Here is a 17,708-nt window from a genome sequence, read left to right on the forward strand (position 1 = left end):
GGGAAGCTTTGACACCTTGGGCTTTCCTAGGCCATGGGTTATTAACCAGTTGCTGATAATGTTGTCACGTCACATCATCCCTGATCATTGGCCACTGGCTGATGGGAGGTGTAGCCTGGCAGTGTAGAGCCACAATTTAGCCACCCCTTCATTTTAAAAATAAAAGAAATACTAGCTAGTTCAACTTAAAATTCATATCACTCATATTTTTTCAATTTACAATTTGTAACGCCATCAGAGAGGGAGAGGAGGAGCAGCAAAAGAAAGCACTTACATCAGGATGGAGATGCTGATGTCTTGGCAAAGTGAAGCATCTATTTACCCCATAGTAAGAAGGCAGAATTTAAAGGCAGAATTTAAATATAGCTTTCAAACACAATTTAAGCCCAGGATTCAAGTCATGCTGGTACAAATCCAACTCTAAATCAAATGAGGCAATGTACTGCAGAATGTACGTCAGTGGGTGGAGGAGAGAAGGAGGTCGTGAAGGACTCCCGAATATGTCTGCAGCAGATCTGAAGGTCACTTATGAAAGTGGCCTTACATGCAGTTGAAAGTGTCCTGTATGTTATGGGTTTACCTTTGCAATCTAAAATAAGTGGTCCAGTTTTTAAATGAAAGGCATTGATGAGGTTTTTGAGGTTTGAAGTTTTTTCTACAATCAAGTGGTATGTAAATTTATGCTCTACACTATCTATACGTATGACTGTACAGCCATCTATTCCAGCAACAAAATCATCAAGTTTGCTGATGACACTACGGTGGTAGGGCTCATTTCAGGAGGGGATGAGTCCGCCTATCGGGACGAGGTGGAGCGGCTCTGTGTTTGGTGTGGAGAGAACAATCTGGCTCTTAATACGGCTAAGACCAAGGAATTGGTGGTGGATTACAGGAAAAAAAAGGCGGACATTCAGCCCTTGTATATCAACGGGGAACGGGTGGAGAGGGTGGCGGAATTCAGGTTTTTGGGAGTAGCTATCGATCAGGGCATGACTTGGAGCGCACATACCACTGCTCTGGTGAAGAAGGCCCAGCAGAGAATTTATTTCCTCAGACTTTTAAAGAAGAACAATCTGAGTGAGAGACTGCTGGTGTCCTTCTACCGAGGCTCCATAGAGAGCATTCTTACATACTGTATTTGTGCTTGGTTCTCCAGTTGTACAGCTAGGGAGAGGAAGGTGCTCCAGAAGGTCATAACCACAGCCCAAAGGATTATTGGTCATCCTCTCCCATCTTTGGAAGAACTGTACGGTTCCCGTTGTCTTAGGAAAGCAAATAACATCCTGCAGGATTCATCTCACCCGGGACACTGTCTGTTTGCACTACTGCCTTCTGGCAGAAGATATAGAAACATCAAGTCAAAGACAAATAGACTGAAAAACAGTTTCTATCCAAGAGCTGTGGCCCTTTTGAATGCTGTAACTCGTTAGTGTGACCTGGGAGTTTGATGGGTGTGGTGTGGGTGTGGCTGGAATGTGGTTTGTTTGGTTGTTGTTGTTGTCTTGCTTTTGTTGTTTTAAGGGATGGCATCCAATTTCGTTGCACTTTGTGCAATGTTGCACTTGTGTAATGACAATAAAGAATCTATCTATCTATCTATCTAAATTTTATGAAAGGAAAAATAATAATTCATCAAGGTTTCTTTATAAAGCAGCACCTTCTCAATGCTTCCGTTCCCAGTTAATCATAAAAAGCAAAAAAAAAAAAAAATGTTCATTGACATCCTATTAAACTAGAGTTGAGGATTGGACAGTGAAGGATGAACTGTGTTCCCTGAACTTCCACAACCCCAGGGAAGTAACAGTAATAGTAGACTGGGAAGCAGATACATTCTAGAAGCACGGCAACTGGCTGCTAAATCCCTTAAGAGCAATTCTCTGACAGAATATATTATATGATACACCAAAGAACTGAGATGATGAAGCAGAGTTGTAGAAGAATCCTTACTACCTTGTTTTTCAGAGTTTGGGTGCTAGGTTTCACCACATAATTTCACTGTTGCCTATCATATTTTTGTGTGTTATTTTTCAGACGCTGTTCTGGTGTATTGTACAGTATAGGTCAAATGCTGCTTCTGTAACTAGAGATTCTTCAGGAATAAAAGCATCACAGCCATGTTTGTGCAGTACAAGATGTGATATTTAAGTAAAAATATGTGGATTAGTTTTATATAAGTCTGTTAAGGAAGGAAGAAGTTAATATCAGGCAATATGAAAAAAACATTAAATGTTGCTTTTAAGTGCACTATTCATACTTAAATTAGTAGGACTTACTTCTGAGTAGTACACACATAAAATTTCACTGTTAACTGCTGTGAGTAAAATCATTCTGTTGAAAAGATTTAGTCATAAATCCCTTTATAAAACTTTTGCTGACTTTTTTCTCCATAATGCTTTCTATTTAATTCTGTGCTATGGTTTATATCAAATATTTATTGAAATGTGACTTGAATACCCAGACACTGTCAAGATGGTTCAGTGATTTAGTGGTGCTTCTTTCTCCTACAGCTTTCCCTGTAATCAGCAGATGCTCTGGTATTATCATAAATATTTCCTTTACACACACACAAACTTACATGCTTCTGATTGAATTCAACTTGTTGCATAATAAATATCCCATGATGATCTCCAACCTTCTGTTTGTACTATTGCCTCTTGGTCTAGACATCCACTTTTCAGGGCTGCTTAGTTAAACTGAAGCAGGCAGAGAGAAACAAAATATTGTTCTATATACACCTACTGTCGCCACCCTCACTGGAGTGTTAAAGACTACCAAAACTCTATTTTCTTAGTTGGGTTAATTTTCTGCTCTGTTTCCTAAACTATATATATAATCTTAAATTTCAGACATCAAGGTGTTCACTACAACCACAAGGTAATGGCGTTCTAAGTCAGTCACTGTCAGTTCAAACTTCATAAGCATATGTGTGAATTTTTTTTGCCTACGTCACCTTACATTGGTTTACACTGAACTGCCTTTGGTATTTTACCTCCCATTCGCTCACTTTAAAGAGATCCTTTTGGAGCTTTCCTCACCCATCACTCTAAATTATTTAGGAACAAGTTAAAAGGCATAGGTCCCAGTACCAGTCCTTGGGGGTCTCCACTTTCTATAGCCTTTCATTAGGAAAACTGACCATTTATTCCTACTCAGCTGTTTCATTATCAGTTACTGATCTGCAAGAGTTCTCCTTTTATTATTAACTGCTAAACCTATTCAGTCTTTGGTGAGCTGCTTTGTAAAACGTATTTTTGATTTAATTTATTTAATAAACTTTATTTTTATTTTTCAACACAAAAACATAGAAAGTCATCAGAGAGATGCTTATATAATAATGGTATGCTTATATAATAATGGTATGCTTATATAATAATGCTATGTATTATTCTACATAGGTATATTAAGCTAACACATAATTTGAACCATATTTCGTTTTTAGGTATAGATAAGGAGTTATGGAAGTCATTCATTGAAAGAGTTTAGTACACAATGTCAACTGAAACAACTCTCCGATCTAATAAGTTAGTGAAACAGGTCTTACCCAGGGGTCAGCAAACTTTGTTTGAGGGGGCCAGTTCACCGTCCCCCAGACCTAGTGGGGGGCCGGACTGCACGCGGCGGAGGGGGCCTCTCTCTCTCCCTCTGCCGCTCTGCCTGTGGTTGGGAGGTGGCGCCACCACCTCTCCTTTTGGGGCCAGCTTTCCCAGGCACAGGGCCAGCAGGTGTGCCAAGCTCCAGCCCACAGCGCGGCCATGGGGAGAGGCCGGCAAGCGGGCCGTGAGGCTTCCTATCAAAGCCCAGCCCCCTTCTCCGCAGGGCGGGGAGAAGCCAGGAAGAGGGAGGGAGGAGACGACAACGCAGTGAGGTGGGGGGATTGCAAAAAAAAATGGTGCCCGTAAAAATTTGGGGGGGGGGGAATGGTGATCATGCCGACCCAAGCAGCGATTGCAGAACCGTTTACGGGCTGGATCCAGAGGGCAGTTGGGCCGGATCCGGTCCACAGGCCTTAGTTTGCCGACCCCTGCCTTACCCTTTCAGTAGCCATGCTGGTTAGTTCAGCAACACTTGTTCTTCTATATACAGTGGTACCTCGGGTTAAGTACTTAATTTGTTCTGGAGGTCTGTTCTTAACCTGAAACTGTTCTTAACCTGAAGCACCACTTTAGCTAATGGGGCCTCCTGCTGCTGCCGTGCTGCCAGAGCACGATTTCTGTTCTTATCCTGAAGCAAAGTTCTTAACCCGAGGTACTATTTCTGGAGTCTGTAACCTGAAGCGTATGTAACCCGAGGTACCACTGTACTTGGTAATTTTATCCTTGATCGTGCTTTCCGCTAGTTTTCCTGGGACAGATGTTGAGCTAACTGGTTAAGCATATATTTTTAAGCATATATTAAGCACTTTTTTTTTTTTAATGGAAACTTTCCGGTCCTCAGATATAGAGGCTGATATTAGGGACAGCTTACATATTTTTTTGTTAGATTAACAATTTTGCATTTGAGATCTTTAGTGCTTTACATTTTTTGTATTAGCAGTTTAGCAATTTTGCATTTGAATTCTTGGGTGGATGGCATGTGGATCCAATGTTTTGTCAATTGTAATTTTGCCAATAAGGCCTCAAACTCATAAAATCATATTCTTTGTTCCCCAGATAGAGAAGGGAGCAAAGCTAATTTTCATATAAAATGTTTGCTTAGTTTTAAGCATTGAATATGTAAGATGTGCTCCCTTGAGCTGTTTCACATGAAGGCCTTGACAGCCATATATTTTTGTAATCTTCCATGCAACTATGTGGTCTCAATAGACCACAAGGTGCATATCTATATATAATAAATCCATCTTGCCAGTAATTACGCTGATCTTGCTTCAACAGATGACATTTGTAACATGCCCTTTGAGCTTTCCACCTCACCTAGGACTTTTGCAAAAGAGCTGTTGTTTCTGTGGTAGGGAACAGGTTATCTATGTATCAAGTGAGACAACAGAATATCTGTTTCTACTAGTGTTTATATAGTCTTTTAAGTCCAATAAGCTTTCCTACTTAGCTGGAATGTATGCTGCTCCTAGAATGCAATTCAGTACAGTTGGTGTGTGCTCAATAGGACTTACTGTTGATTAGGATGCAGTGCCTGCACACTGTCTCACCAGAGTGGTGCATGCTCTGGTTTTCTCCCGCTTGGACTACTGCAATGCACTCTACATGGGTCTACCTTTAAAGGTGACTCAGAAACTTCAACTAAACCAGAATGCGGCAGCTAGACTGGGGGCGGCCGCCGAGACCACATAACACCAGTCTTGAAAGACCTATATTGGCTCCCAGTACGTTTATTTGAAGGAGCATCTGCACCCCTATCGTTCAGCCCGGATACTGAGGTCCAGCTCCGAGGGCCTTCTGGCGGTTCCCTCACTGTGAGAAGTGAAGTTACAAGGAACCAGGCAGAGAGCCTTCTTGGTAGTGGTGCCCACCCTGTGGAACACTCTCCTATCATATGTCAAGGAGATAAAGAACTACACAACTTTTAGAAGACATCTGAAGGCAGCCTTGTATTTTTATTTACAGTGGTACCTCCAGTCGCGGACGGGATCTGTTCCAGAGGTCCAGCCAGATCCCAAGGTTTTCGCAACCAGAAGGACCACTTTTGTGCACGTGTGCACGGCAAAAACCCAGAAATATACTTCCGGGTTTGCCACTTACGTATCCTGAAATTTATGTAACCGAAGGGATATGTAAGCAGATGTTTGACTGTATTTATTTATTTATTGAATTTATATTCTGCCCTATACCTGGAGGTCTCAGGGTGGCTCACAGAACAAAGCCAAAACATATAATCAAAATAAAAACAACCCAATAACACACACACCCAAATTTTTTTTATAAGGGAATGGTGTTAAATAGTGGGTAGACATAGCAGACGACGCAGCGATTTCTCCAAAGCAGCTCTTTATTTGTAAGCTGGAACGGAACTGAACAGCAAACAGCTCAGCCGGCCTGCTTTTATAGGCAGCCGGCTGTCAATACTGTAGCAATATTGTAGCAACAACAACCCAGGGTTTCCCACCTAAGGTAACTGACGTGGACCTGAGTGAAAACTATATACACGATACTCCTGGCTGGCCAGGGTGAGAACCTCAATACATAACACATAGGATGTCAATCAAATCAACAAAGGCCTGGTTAAAAAGGAACGTTTTTGCCTGGTGCCTAAAGATGTATAATGAAGGTGACAGGCAAACTTCCCTGGGGAGAGCGTTCCACAGACCAGAGTATTGTTTGTATAGGTGTTGAAAGACGCCCAGAGTGGCTGGGGCAACCCAGCCAGATGGGGGGTAATAAATAATAAAATCATTATTATAGGATTAAGTCGGATTGCACTGTTGCTAATATGTCCATTCTCGTGCCATAATCTGCTTTTTATACCCAAATAGGCATATTCCCTACTTTTCCTATTCTCTCTTCATACTTGGCAGCTGCATTACGTTTCTAAACACATTCCAAGAGCTAGCTTCACTGTCATCTCAAATCAGATATTTTGCTTTCCAACACCTTTAGGAGAAGGTGACATAACCAGTACCTCACTGATAACCACAACTCTTCAAATACAAATGACAAGCAAAGTAAAGCTAGCCTAGAGCTGGCTTGTTCTACTTTTTAAGCTCTGCACAAGTGTTTAAAAACATCAACATTCTGAATTAAGCCAGGCTGTTGTAAAGTTAATTTGATTTCTATTCCCAAAGAACAATATTAATCTTGGGACATCAGGTACTTCCAAGAGCAAAGAAAGACTACCCTAGTAAGAGAGATTGTGGACACATGCTTTGCTGTATGCCCCTAGAGCTGGATTAGACCTAGAATCTGTTCTACTCTCCAGATTTTGGGTGGGGGAGAACTACTACTGTACTTCCTACCTCACTGCTAGACTTTATTAACCTCTTACTAACATGGATGCTACTCCTTCTGTAGTGGATCCCACACTCAAATAAAGCCTTTACACATTTAATTTGGCTTCCTTATGTATTTACATACCATGCCAACAATAGACTTCAGAAGGGGCTGCTTTCTGAAAGTGGTTTATAGCCATCCAAACTGTATGCGTGGATGTCTTTGCCCACATACTAATAGGCAAAGGAGAAACCTGGAAGGCAGAAGCAACCACTTTGGGCAAGTCAGTTGTAAATACCGCTTCAATTTGGAATACAGCAAGCAGCCTCTTGCAATTCAGTGTAAATGTAGCACTGCTAGCTCAGAATCTAAATGCTGATACATGCAGCATGACACTGACTTCCAATATCTAGTGAATCCACTGCCTCATTGTAAACAGCTGCTGGCAGTTTCTGAACTGCATCAAATGTTCCTCTCAACAAATTCTCAATAATAGATTTTAATTTTCAGAATTTCTCTGGTTATTTCGGTATTAGCCCACTTTACCTCTCTTGCATGCCTGCTGCTCCTGTTCTATACTACTTGCCCTGGAATCAATTTGTGTGAGTTCCAACCCCCACCCTTTCCCACACACTACATCTCATCTCTCCACCACCTCAGATCTCCTGCTTTCTCTGTCAACAGCTCACAAAGCTTCTTCCTTGAAGTAGTTTGACAATTGACCTTACTCTGTCGCTTCTTCTTAGTTTAGGTGAAGGGTGATGCTGAATAATGGAGGGAGAATGTAGTTTTAGAGGAAGGGGTTCAGGCTAACATTTCAAGGTTGCATGGATTGTATAAGCTGACCTGGCATCATATCACAGCTGCAAGCGTGAAATAGTTGCATGACTTTTACTTGCGTGTTACAATCTTACTCTTTGTAATCTTCAATTTTCAGTCCCAGAATTTTTAACTGTACCCCGGAACCTATTCTTAGGAGATTATTTTTTTTTGTAACCATACTTTGCCAACTTCCAGCTTTCCTCTCCAGGACAAAGAGTTGTAAGAGAAGATTGAGTTTCTGTATCTTTAATGATTACATAAGAGATGGAATTTTTGTAGGTGTGGCTTGTCATATAGGGTGAGAAAAGTTTGTCTGTTAATTATTATTATTAATTTCATTTGTATACCATTTAATATTTTAAAGAAAAAAACTCATAATGGTTTACAACACATTAAAGCATCAAATAAAGCAATCCAGAATAAAACATTACTGAAGAAAGTCAAATATATAGTATAAATTCAAAGCAACGTAATTAACAGGAAAGTAAAATATTCGCTTAATAATAATAATAATAATATATTACTTATACCCCGCCCATGTGGCTTGGGTTCCCCAGCCACTCTGGGCGGCTCCAATAATAATAATAATAATAATAATAATAATAATAATAATAATAATAATGTGATCAAATATCAAACATTAAAAACTTTCCTAACTTCTTAAAGATTTTAAAATAAAACCTTACCAAGACGTCAACTACAGAATGCACATTTAATGTAACAAAGTTAACAAAAATTATGTTTGTTGTTGTTGTTGTTGTTGTTACTATTTCCCAGTCACTCTGGGCAGCTTATCTACCTTCAGATAAAGGGCTGCCTTCAGATGTCTTCTAAATGTCGGATAGTTGTTTATTTCCTTGACGTCTGATGGGAGGGTGTTCCACATGGTGGGTGCCACTACCGAGAAGGCCCTCTGTCTGGTTCCCTGTAACCTCACTTCTCGCAGGGAGGGAACTGCCAGAAGGCCCTCGGTGCTGGATCTCAGTGTCTGGGCTGAACAATGGGGGTGGAGATGCTCCTTCAGGTCTACTGGGCCGAGGCCGTCTATGGTAAGGTTACCAGATTTTTTACAATGAGTCTGGAGGCACTTTTCGACTTCAATGGATTTTGTATGGGGACTGCTTTGTAAATCCGGGGACTGTCCCTGGGAAACGGGGATGTCTGGTAAACTTAGTCTAGGGCTTTCAAGGTCAGCACCAACACTTTGAATTGTGCTCAGAAACGTTGTTGTTGCTGTTTAGTGGTTTAGTCATGTCCGACTCTTTGTGACCCCCTGGAGCAGAGCACGCCAGGCCCTCCTGTCTTCCACTGCCTCCCGCAGTTTGGTCAGACTCACTCAGAAACGTACTGGGAGCCAATGTATACCTTTCAGGAAATCTTAAAGATTTCAAAAGAAAACATTGCTGAAGGAAGTCAAATATAAACTGCACATTTAAAACAGAATAATAAGAGAATAAAATACTATCATTAGCATATAACGTCTTTGCTGCTCTTGCTGCCAGTGGTGGTTGTGGAGGCTCCGGCCCAACTGCGTCCGCACTAAGAGGCAGCCAATAGGTTAATCCCCTTTTCCGCCTAACTCGTAACAGCACAGGCTTCCTGCTTCCTTCCATGGCCTCTGGTCCCCACTAAAGGAAAAGGGGAAGGGGGTGACAGGGCCATTGCTATAACCCAGCTGAGGTCAGGATGTGACCCATTGGTACACTGTCTCTCTCTAGTGACTAGTACTGGCAGTGCACTTTCGAGTACTACTGGAGTAGTACAGTTATCTAATATATATATATATATATATATATATATATATATATATATATATATGTTTTCGTAGATTTTCACGGGTACAGGAATGCAGGTTTTGGTGTCTTCGGGTGTCTTCCCGTGTAAGAGTCGGGGTGTCTGTGCGACGTTTCGACGAGGTCTCACTCGTCATCTTCAGGCTGGTGCTTTCGGCTTCTTGTTACTGGAACAGTAACAAGAAGCCGAAAGCACCAGCCTGAAGATGACGAGTGAGACCTCGTCGAAACGTCGCACAGACACCCCGACTCTTACACGGGAAGACACCCGAAGACACCAAAACCTGCATATATATATATATATATATATATATATATATATATATATATATGCAGGTTTTGGTGTCTTCGGGTGTCTTCCCGTGTAAGAGTCGGGGTGTCTATATAATATTTTTATTTATTATCATGACCATATTGGAAAGCTTGGAAAGGGGTGATGTATTCATGTTAAATTAAAAGTAACGGAAAAGGACCCCTGGATGCTTAAGTCCACTCAAAGACGACTATAGGGCGCAGCGTTCATCTTGCTTTAATACAATGCCCTCACAATTCTTACATCAAAATTGAGCATTAGTTCAATTCCCTTTTAGGAATTAAAGCAGTGGCCAGACATTCCTTAAATATTCAGAAGTTTTACTTGCAGAACAGATGATAAAAGAATATATTCGCATTCGCAAGACATGCTTATCCAAGCATAGGCTCAGCTTCGCTTAAAATATAGCTTCTTGTTTTAAATCATAACCTGTGTCTCCCTCTTCCAGCTCTGCACTTTCCTATAGGCCTTGCAGCTCCATGAAGAGATTCACATTTCAACCTTTCTCTGTTCCATTCAGAGACCCAATAGCTGCTGCACTGCTGTCTCTCTATTCATAGAGAGCCCTCTCTGTATTCTCTCTTCAGGGGAAAAACATTAACACTTTCCTTCTAGCAGTGTTCAGAGAAGCTTCTTTATACAGCCATCTCTTTATGCTGTGACATCGCAGTGAACTCACACAAAATGGAGTATGTGACTTGGTACTTCTCATGTGACCAAAGTTAACTAACCACATGAAAGCTACTGGCGCACATACTAGAATCAGCTAGTAACTAATCAAAACTTGAAAGTGCTTTCTGTAAACACACAACAATATCTATTTAAGCAATCCCATTTCAACAAATTAAATCAGTATATCTAACATTATGGGCATTTCATATGCCTAATTGTCATATGAATCAGCTTTAGACACATTCTGCAATTATCAGATTTAAAACTGTTCAAAACAGCACATCTGTAAGTGCTCACTCAGTTCTCCTTTCTGTTGCTGGGATGGACAGCCACTGTAAGCTTAGAAACAAGTTCCTGTGCACAGACCACATACATCTTTGATCCAAGAAAGATGAGTTCCAGTAAGCATAATCTTGAGTTTGAGACCTTTCCAAAATCTAGGATTCAAATAAGCACAACTCTAAGCAATGACATAAATACAGTTTCCCCTCTCCTTTTTTCAACATGAAGATTAATATTCATGTAGAAAACAGCAAGTGCAAATCACAAAGTAGCTGTTTTTCCCTAGGTATCCTTGTTGGATACCTATTACATTTATCTGCTTCCTGATGCATATACCCAGAGAGAAATGCTGAAAGTTCCTTGCATCTTACATTTAATGCTCTCTTCTTGACATGAGTAATTATATCCAAGTCAGAAAAAATAATGTGAATCAGCTCTGAGCCATGTAGTGAACCTGGCTTTCAAACACAATTTCCAGCAATCAAAAGTGAAGCGGCAGGAAAGAAAAAGAAGCCCAAGAAAATATCTCTGAATGGAATGCGTAGAGCTAGAGGTGCTCTAAGATGCTGCTATCAACTTACCAAAGTGGAAAATGTCAGACTTTGCCACTCGCCACTAAGAATTAGATTATGAAATCGAACAAATACTATTTAAAACCCATAGTAGAAAGTGTATTTTTTTCAGGACGTAGGGGATGAGGTGTACAACATGTTTGGGCATATAAACATTCACTATGGTTTTATGCAATTTCACAAGGCCTTTTCAGGCATTATGGGGTTGCTAATCTAGGTTTGCCCCAGGGACTTTATTGAACAGAGCTATAACCAATCCCAATTCTGATGGGTAAATCTACATTGCTTTACTGTTGTTTTTTAATGGTTAAGTGAAGGAGTACTACTAACTATTAAATGGTTTCTAATATTATTATTTATTAATTGCCTTCCACCTATGCCCCAAGGCAATGTACAAAATATAATAAAAACAGTTACAAAGCAGCACAACAAATAAGATGAGTTTAAAACAATTCAAAATGAGCAGCTATGGCAGAGCCCTATTGCTCTACCCGGGAATACATGTTAGAACAAAAATGTCTTCTCTTGTTTCCATGGAGTACAGATCTGGGTATCTGTTGTAGCTCAGTGAGCATGCTGTTTCACAGAACAGGGGAAGCCTTACAGAGAACCTACTTCTGAATCACTGTAGAGTGGACTTCTAATATTTTGGTGCAACCGGTTTAGAATTTCAACAGCCAGGTTGCTCACCAGGGCAAGGCAGTTTGAGTATTTTATACCGATCCCGGTTCAACTGCACTGGTTACCAATTAGAGTGCTGGTTTTGACCTACGTATAAAGCCTGAAAGGGCTCAGGACCACAATACCTCAAAGCCCGCCTCTCCCCATATAAACCATCCCAGACTCTGTGTTTATCATCTGAGGCTCCTCCACGTGAGGTCCAAAGGGCGGCAACATAAGAATGGGCCTTTTCTGCAGTGGCTCCCCGTTTGTGGAATGCTGTCCCCAGGGAAATTCATCTGGCACCTCCATTATACGTCTTTAGGCACCAGGCAAAAATGTTCTCTTCAACCAAGCTTCTGGCAGATTAATATTCTACGGCCTATTCTATGGGGCCCATGTATTTGGGGGAGGGTTTGAGGTGGGGTTGTTTTTGTTTTAACTATTTATTTTGTGCTTTTATCCTGTATTTTTATCTTGTGAACCACCCTAACATCTTCAGATGAAGGGTGGTATATTTTTTTTAACAATAACAGCAGCAACAACAACAAGAACTTGAAGGAGACACTCTCCTACAGAACATAGTGACCTGATGTGTATATAAGGGGCAATGTGGTCTCTAAAATAACCTTTCCCAAGCTGTATAGGGCTGGATGTGTTAGTACCAAAACTTGAACTTGGATTGGGGGCAGATTGGCACTCATTGCAAATACCACAAACAAGGTGCTGTATGCTGATGGTAGTTTGCCCTCACAAGCAACCTGGCCACCGCATTCTAGCCACCACATTCAGTACTAGCTGCAGCCTCCAGACCAATCTTGGGGGTAACCCCACACAGAGCACATTGCAGAAATATAACCTTGAGGTTAGCAATGCATGGGCAATGTGGTCAGGCTGTCCCAGTTCAGAAATGGCATAGACAACTTCCTGTACATGGGAGCTGCTCAAAGTGCCCCGCTTGTCAGATTCAGTTTATTCAACCTTATCCAGCCCACCTCTGCCTCTAGACACCAGTACAGGACCTGCACAGCCATCTCAATTGTTACCGAAAAGTAGAGTTGAGTAGCATCACTGTAATAATGCCCCCTCACTTCGTATGTCCTGTTGACTTGCTCCCAAAGGCTTCCTATAGAGGTTGAATAGCATTGGAGACAAGAGGCATCTCATAACTCAAGAGCCAGGGAACTGAGGGACACCCTTCCAGTGGGATCTTCTGGAACTGTCCCTAGAGATGATCACTGAGACAACCCAGGAACTACTGCAGAACAGTGGCCCCTGATACCTCTTCTCCCATTGAAAGCCCAAACACCAACCCAGCTAGGAAGCTCACTGGCTGATCTGGGGGTAATTTTTCTGAGTCTAGCCTCCCCTACAGGCTTGCCTTGAGGATATAAACAGGATGGGGAATGTGTACTGCCCTAGGCTCCTTGAAAGGACTGTCACATAAAAGGACTAAGATGTACTTGAATCCGGGCTTTTGTTCATATCCAGAGCTGCTTCACAATATGCACTTCACACTAACAACAATCAAAACAATCTACAGTAGTTATGCACCCTCATGGCAATTGCTACAGCTTAAGATGGTGCAAACATTGGATATGAATGTAATACATCCATAAGAATTATTATTTTCTCAGACCCCCTGATGCTTATTCATACATTTTTGTTTGAAGCTGAAAACCACATGCAGTTTTGGAGCTACTCGTATATGCAATAAAGACCTAAGACTACTGTTCATCAGTGCAAGGATTTTCCTCTGCATGCTGGAACCACTCTATTCCACCCCCTCCGCCCCACACCACCTACACCTGTTCTGAGGTTTCCCCTAAACTGCACTGGGCATCTATGAATCCTCTTGTATCAATGTAAAGAGTTAATTAAATACTGCCCCATGGATATTGAATGGTTAACATTTGCATGTGTTAACTGTTGCATCAACCAAAAAAGGTGTCTCACCACGATGATGCCCTTTTAAGAAACTTTAAAATTAAAACACACAAATATATATAGACAGAATGGGGAGGGGAGTTTCAGAACCACAGGATAGCCAATTCCTGTACTTTAAGGAAATAGCAAGTGGTCTTAAGTGGAGTAGGCTAGTTTTGCATGTTTTAGGGTGAGTTATGACCCCAAATGTGTAAAAAGGTTAAAATGCCCTCATATCAAAGTCTAGCTGTACATGGAAATTTCTACAAATTGCATGATAGGAAGAAAATAGTTTTCTTGTTCAAGAGCCATACCAGGAGCCTTTATTAAGTTTTGAATTGTCTCTAATATGGCTATTCTTTTTCAGGCTAGTATAATCATTCCAGTATTTATCTCTTTTGCAGTTGCACATTTAAATTCATACTATGTAAATTCAAAAAGACACAATCATCTTACATGCTTAGTGCCATTCCTTTGAGTCTTGTGTGTATCTAATTCTGGTTATATGTTTGTGCAATTTTCTCATACAGTAAATGAAGCTAAGTGAAAATTGCTTCTCTCTTATTGGATTTTAAGTAACAATTGTCCCCCTGATGCAGGAGATAGAAGAGGTTATTTTATTTTCTCCTAACAGCCAAAAGGTGATCATACTTCTAAAATTCGTTGAGATTGCCCAAGAAACTGTGTAAAAAACTCATCCATCATTGTGAGCCCCTGGTCAGGGAATGACAGTGCAGTAAATATCTTCAGCAGCAGCCTTTTAATGTACAAGCTGTTTTCGGTTGGGATTTTCAGCACTCACATAAAACACACTGTCATGAGTGACTGCCTGTGCTCCAAAGTCATTACTATTGGGATGATGGAACATCTTTCAGCGAATAACCAAAAAACTCTAAATGTCATGTCAAGTTTGTTGAAACCATTTTCAAGCCTTGTTCAAGGTTACATGAATATTGAATATGCCTTTTTTAAAAGAAAAAAGTATAGGATCTATCAGAAGGTTTGTTTAGACAGGTAAATTGAAGAATATATTGATTTTTTTATAATTGCCTTATGTATTGTTTAAGGCCCCAAGTGAATCTACACTTCATTTTGGCTCTTTAATAGATCAAATTACGGGGACAATAATGAACTATGATATTCCCAACTGCATCTGGTTAGGGAGTTTTGAAGTCAGAATACTAGAGTAGATGGCCTGATCCAGCCAAGGTCCCGTCTCAATGAGATTTGTGGTGTGTACAGGGAGAGGAGAGGAAGATGAGATCCTCACATCATTGGATACAACCCTGTGTATCTGGAAGCTGCTATGTTCACTTTCATGAATTTACAAATGTAAAAACGCCCTATGTCGGTTTCATTGACAAGTGTACTCATCTGAGCTAAACTGTTACTTGGGGGTGGGAGGTGAGGCTCACCATTCTCTTGTTTCCTCTGGGACTAATTCTTTGTTTAGAAGATTCCAAGACGTTATTGGTTTCAATGTGAGGGATGAGTGTTCAGCATTTGAGAAGCGCTCCTGCTTTATATTTATGCAATGTCAGGCTAGGATTCCAAAGACCACCCTACCATTTCCATGTACCCAAGCGTGCCTTGGAAAGTTTAAACATCCTGCTGGGCTTGCTTACAGCATGTGGCTCTTTGGATGCTAGCCATACACTTGACTTGTCCATGGGTAGACTTTGTTATTTTTATTAACAGTTTTTCTTCAATGTGTTTTCCTTAGATCACAGTTTCAACTTTGCTACTGGGTTCTTTCAGTTCATTAACCAAACACCCGCTCTTCTCTTTAGAATGTAGAATTGCACGGCTTTGCCAGTTTTCAGCAGTTGGGGTGCTTGAGTCAAAAATAATTGTGATTTGTCTGTTTTCTACCTTACAGAAAACCAGAAAGCACCAACAGAAAAGTTACATTTGCACCACAATATGAACACAACATCAACAAGGAATCCAATGAGCAAGGACCTTAATTTCAAGATGGAAACTAATTCATCTGTAGAAAAGAGAGCAGCTGTTGGAAAGAAGGGCATTAGTAATGGAGGAAGTAGAGGGAAAGACATGGAGCTTGCTGGCTTTGTTTCTAAAGGAGAAGCAATTCCTGAAGTAGAAGCACTGCTAGCAAGATTACGAGCACTGTAATCTTTGACTTCACCGATCAAAGCAAAAACTGAGTCCCTTAAGATGTTCAAGAAAAATGTATGTCTATAACAGAATATACAACTTCAGAAATGCAGGTGGACCAATTCTCCAAATCAGAAATACCTGCAAGTAAAAAATTAGCATGTTCCTCTCTTTCAGAAAGACTAATTCATTAGCTTTTCACATGCTGTGAGTATTTGATGTAAATGAGCTTTTGAGCAACTGATCTCCATTAGCTTTCTGAAGCAATAAATGTTTATTTTCTGATTGGCACCATAAAGAAGCTTTTCATGGCTGTTACATGTTTTGCATGATGCACATTTGATGTATGGATTTATAATGTTTTGTGCCTGAATACAAAATTGTTCTTTGTATTCCTGTAATATGGCATTGATGTCTTGCGTAGTTGGAAGACAATTCAAGGATAATGAAAGGGGGAAAATTTTGGTTCACAGATCTGTTGACTGCTGATTAACACTCATTCCCCCCATGTGCTCCACTTTAAAACAATTGTAAGCTATTGACTTAAATTTTTAAAAATGCAAATCAAGCTATGTACATCCTGGGTATTGTGCATTGCAGAGTCTGAAATTTTAGTAGAAAAAAGTGCAATACAATATTACATAAGTTATAAATAAGTTTAATAGTATAGCTTGATTCTTCATCAGGTAAGTGCTAAAATGCATTCATTTATTGTTAATTTACAGACAATACTGCGTATCTATGCATAAAGTAATATCAAATGTATGATATGATGTATATCCAACCTATAGCTGTTACTCAAACTTGAAATATAAACACAATTTTGCCTTAGCACAAATTTATGATTATTAAAGGAACTTAGTTACTCTTTGACTGTGACTGATCTTAATTTTTCTGTTGCGCACAGAAAGACACCTAAGGAAATATTTGCCAGAATTGGCTTTTTAAATCACTTTGTTACAATGCATGCTGTTGGGTTTGGTAGAGATTTCTCGCATACTTAATATTGGTGTATTTTTAATTCATTTGTAAATTGCACATCACTGCAGTGTAGACTAATTAATTACTCTTGCAATAGTATATTGCTTCTGGTTTTAATTTGGTTGGAAAACTGGATCCATTTATGAGATCCTTATAAGATCATACCTGCAGATTATTTGGACACACCGATTACCGGTAATAATTTTCTTCAAAATGTTGTGTAGGAGCTATTTAAAAAAAATGCATTGCCTTAATTATTTTTGAACAAATAAAAGCAGAATGTTGAAACAGATCAAACTTCAAATTCCTCACCAAAATGGTTTAGGGATTATTGAATTTAGTATATTTCTTTGTTACACATCTTCTTGTACTGTATTTATTTGCTCCTTTAAAAATCGGACAAATATGCCTTTGGAAGATGTGAATTGCTTTTTAATGTAAAGAACTCAGATCACTTTTCATTGTTAAATATAGATCATTTCTGTGTCTTCCTAGCATTAAGAACCAAAGTGGACTTTGTTGTTGTTGTTACCATTACCTATTGCAGTTATACCCAGATTTCCTCCAGTGGCTTAAGATGGTATACACAGGTCTCTAGCTTCCCCATTTTATTCAGGCAGTCCTTGATTTGCACTGTGGGGCAGTGCGAGGAGGCACCTCTCTGTGGGGCAGGGGGGCAGCTCAGAGACTA

At 40.2% G+C, this 17,708-nt stretch overlaps 1 protein-coding gene across 1 annotated transcript in view; it reads left to right on the top strand.

Annotated features, from left to right (window-relative positions):
- Window positions 1–16,909, top strand: part of DIAPH3 (diaphanous related formin 3) — a 120,131-nt gene extending 103,222 nt beyond the window's left edge. The window contains exon 28 of the mRNA XM_082221404.1: window positions 15,798–16,909. Coding sequence (XP_082077530.1) covers window positions 15,798–16,054 — 257 coding nt within the window. The 3' untranslated portion in view covers window positions 16,055–16,909. The remainder of the gene's footprint in view (window positions 1–15,797) is intronic.
- Window positions 16,910–17,708: the final 799 nt, after the last annotated feature.

The sequence above is a fragment of the Podarcis vaucheri genome, assembly GCF_965113315.1.
Source record: "Podarcis vaucheri genome assembly, chromosome: 4".
Classification (NCBI taxonomy): Eukaryota; Metazoa; Chordata; class Lepidosauria; order Squamata; family Lacertidae; genus Podarcis; species Podarcis vaucheri.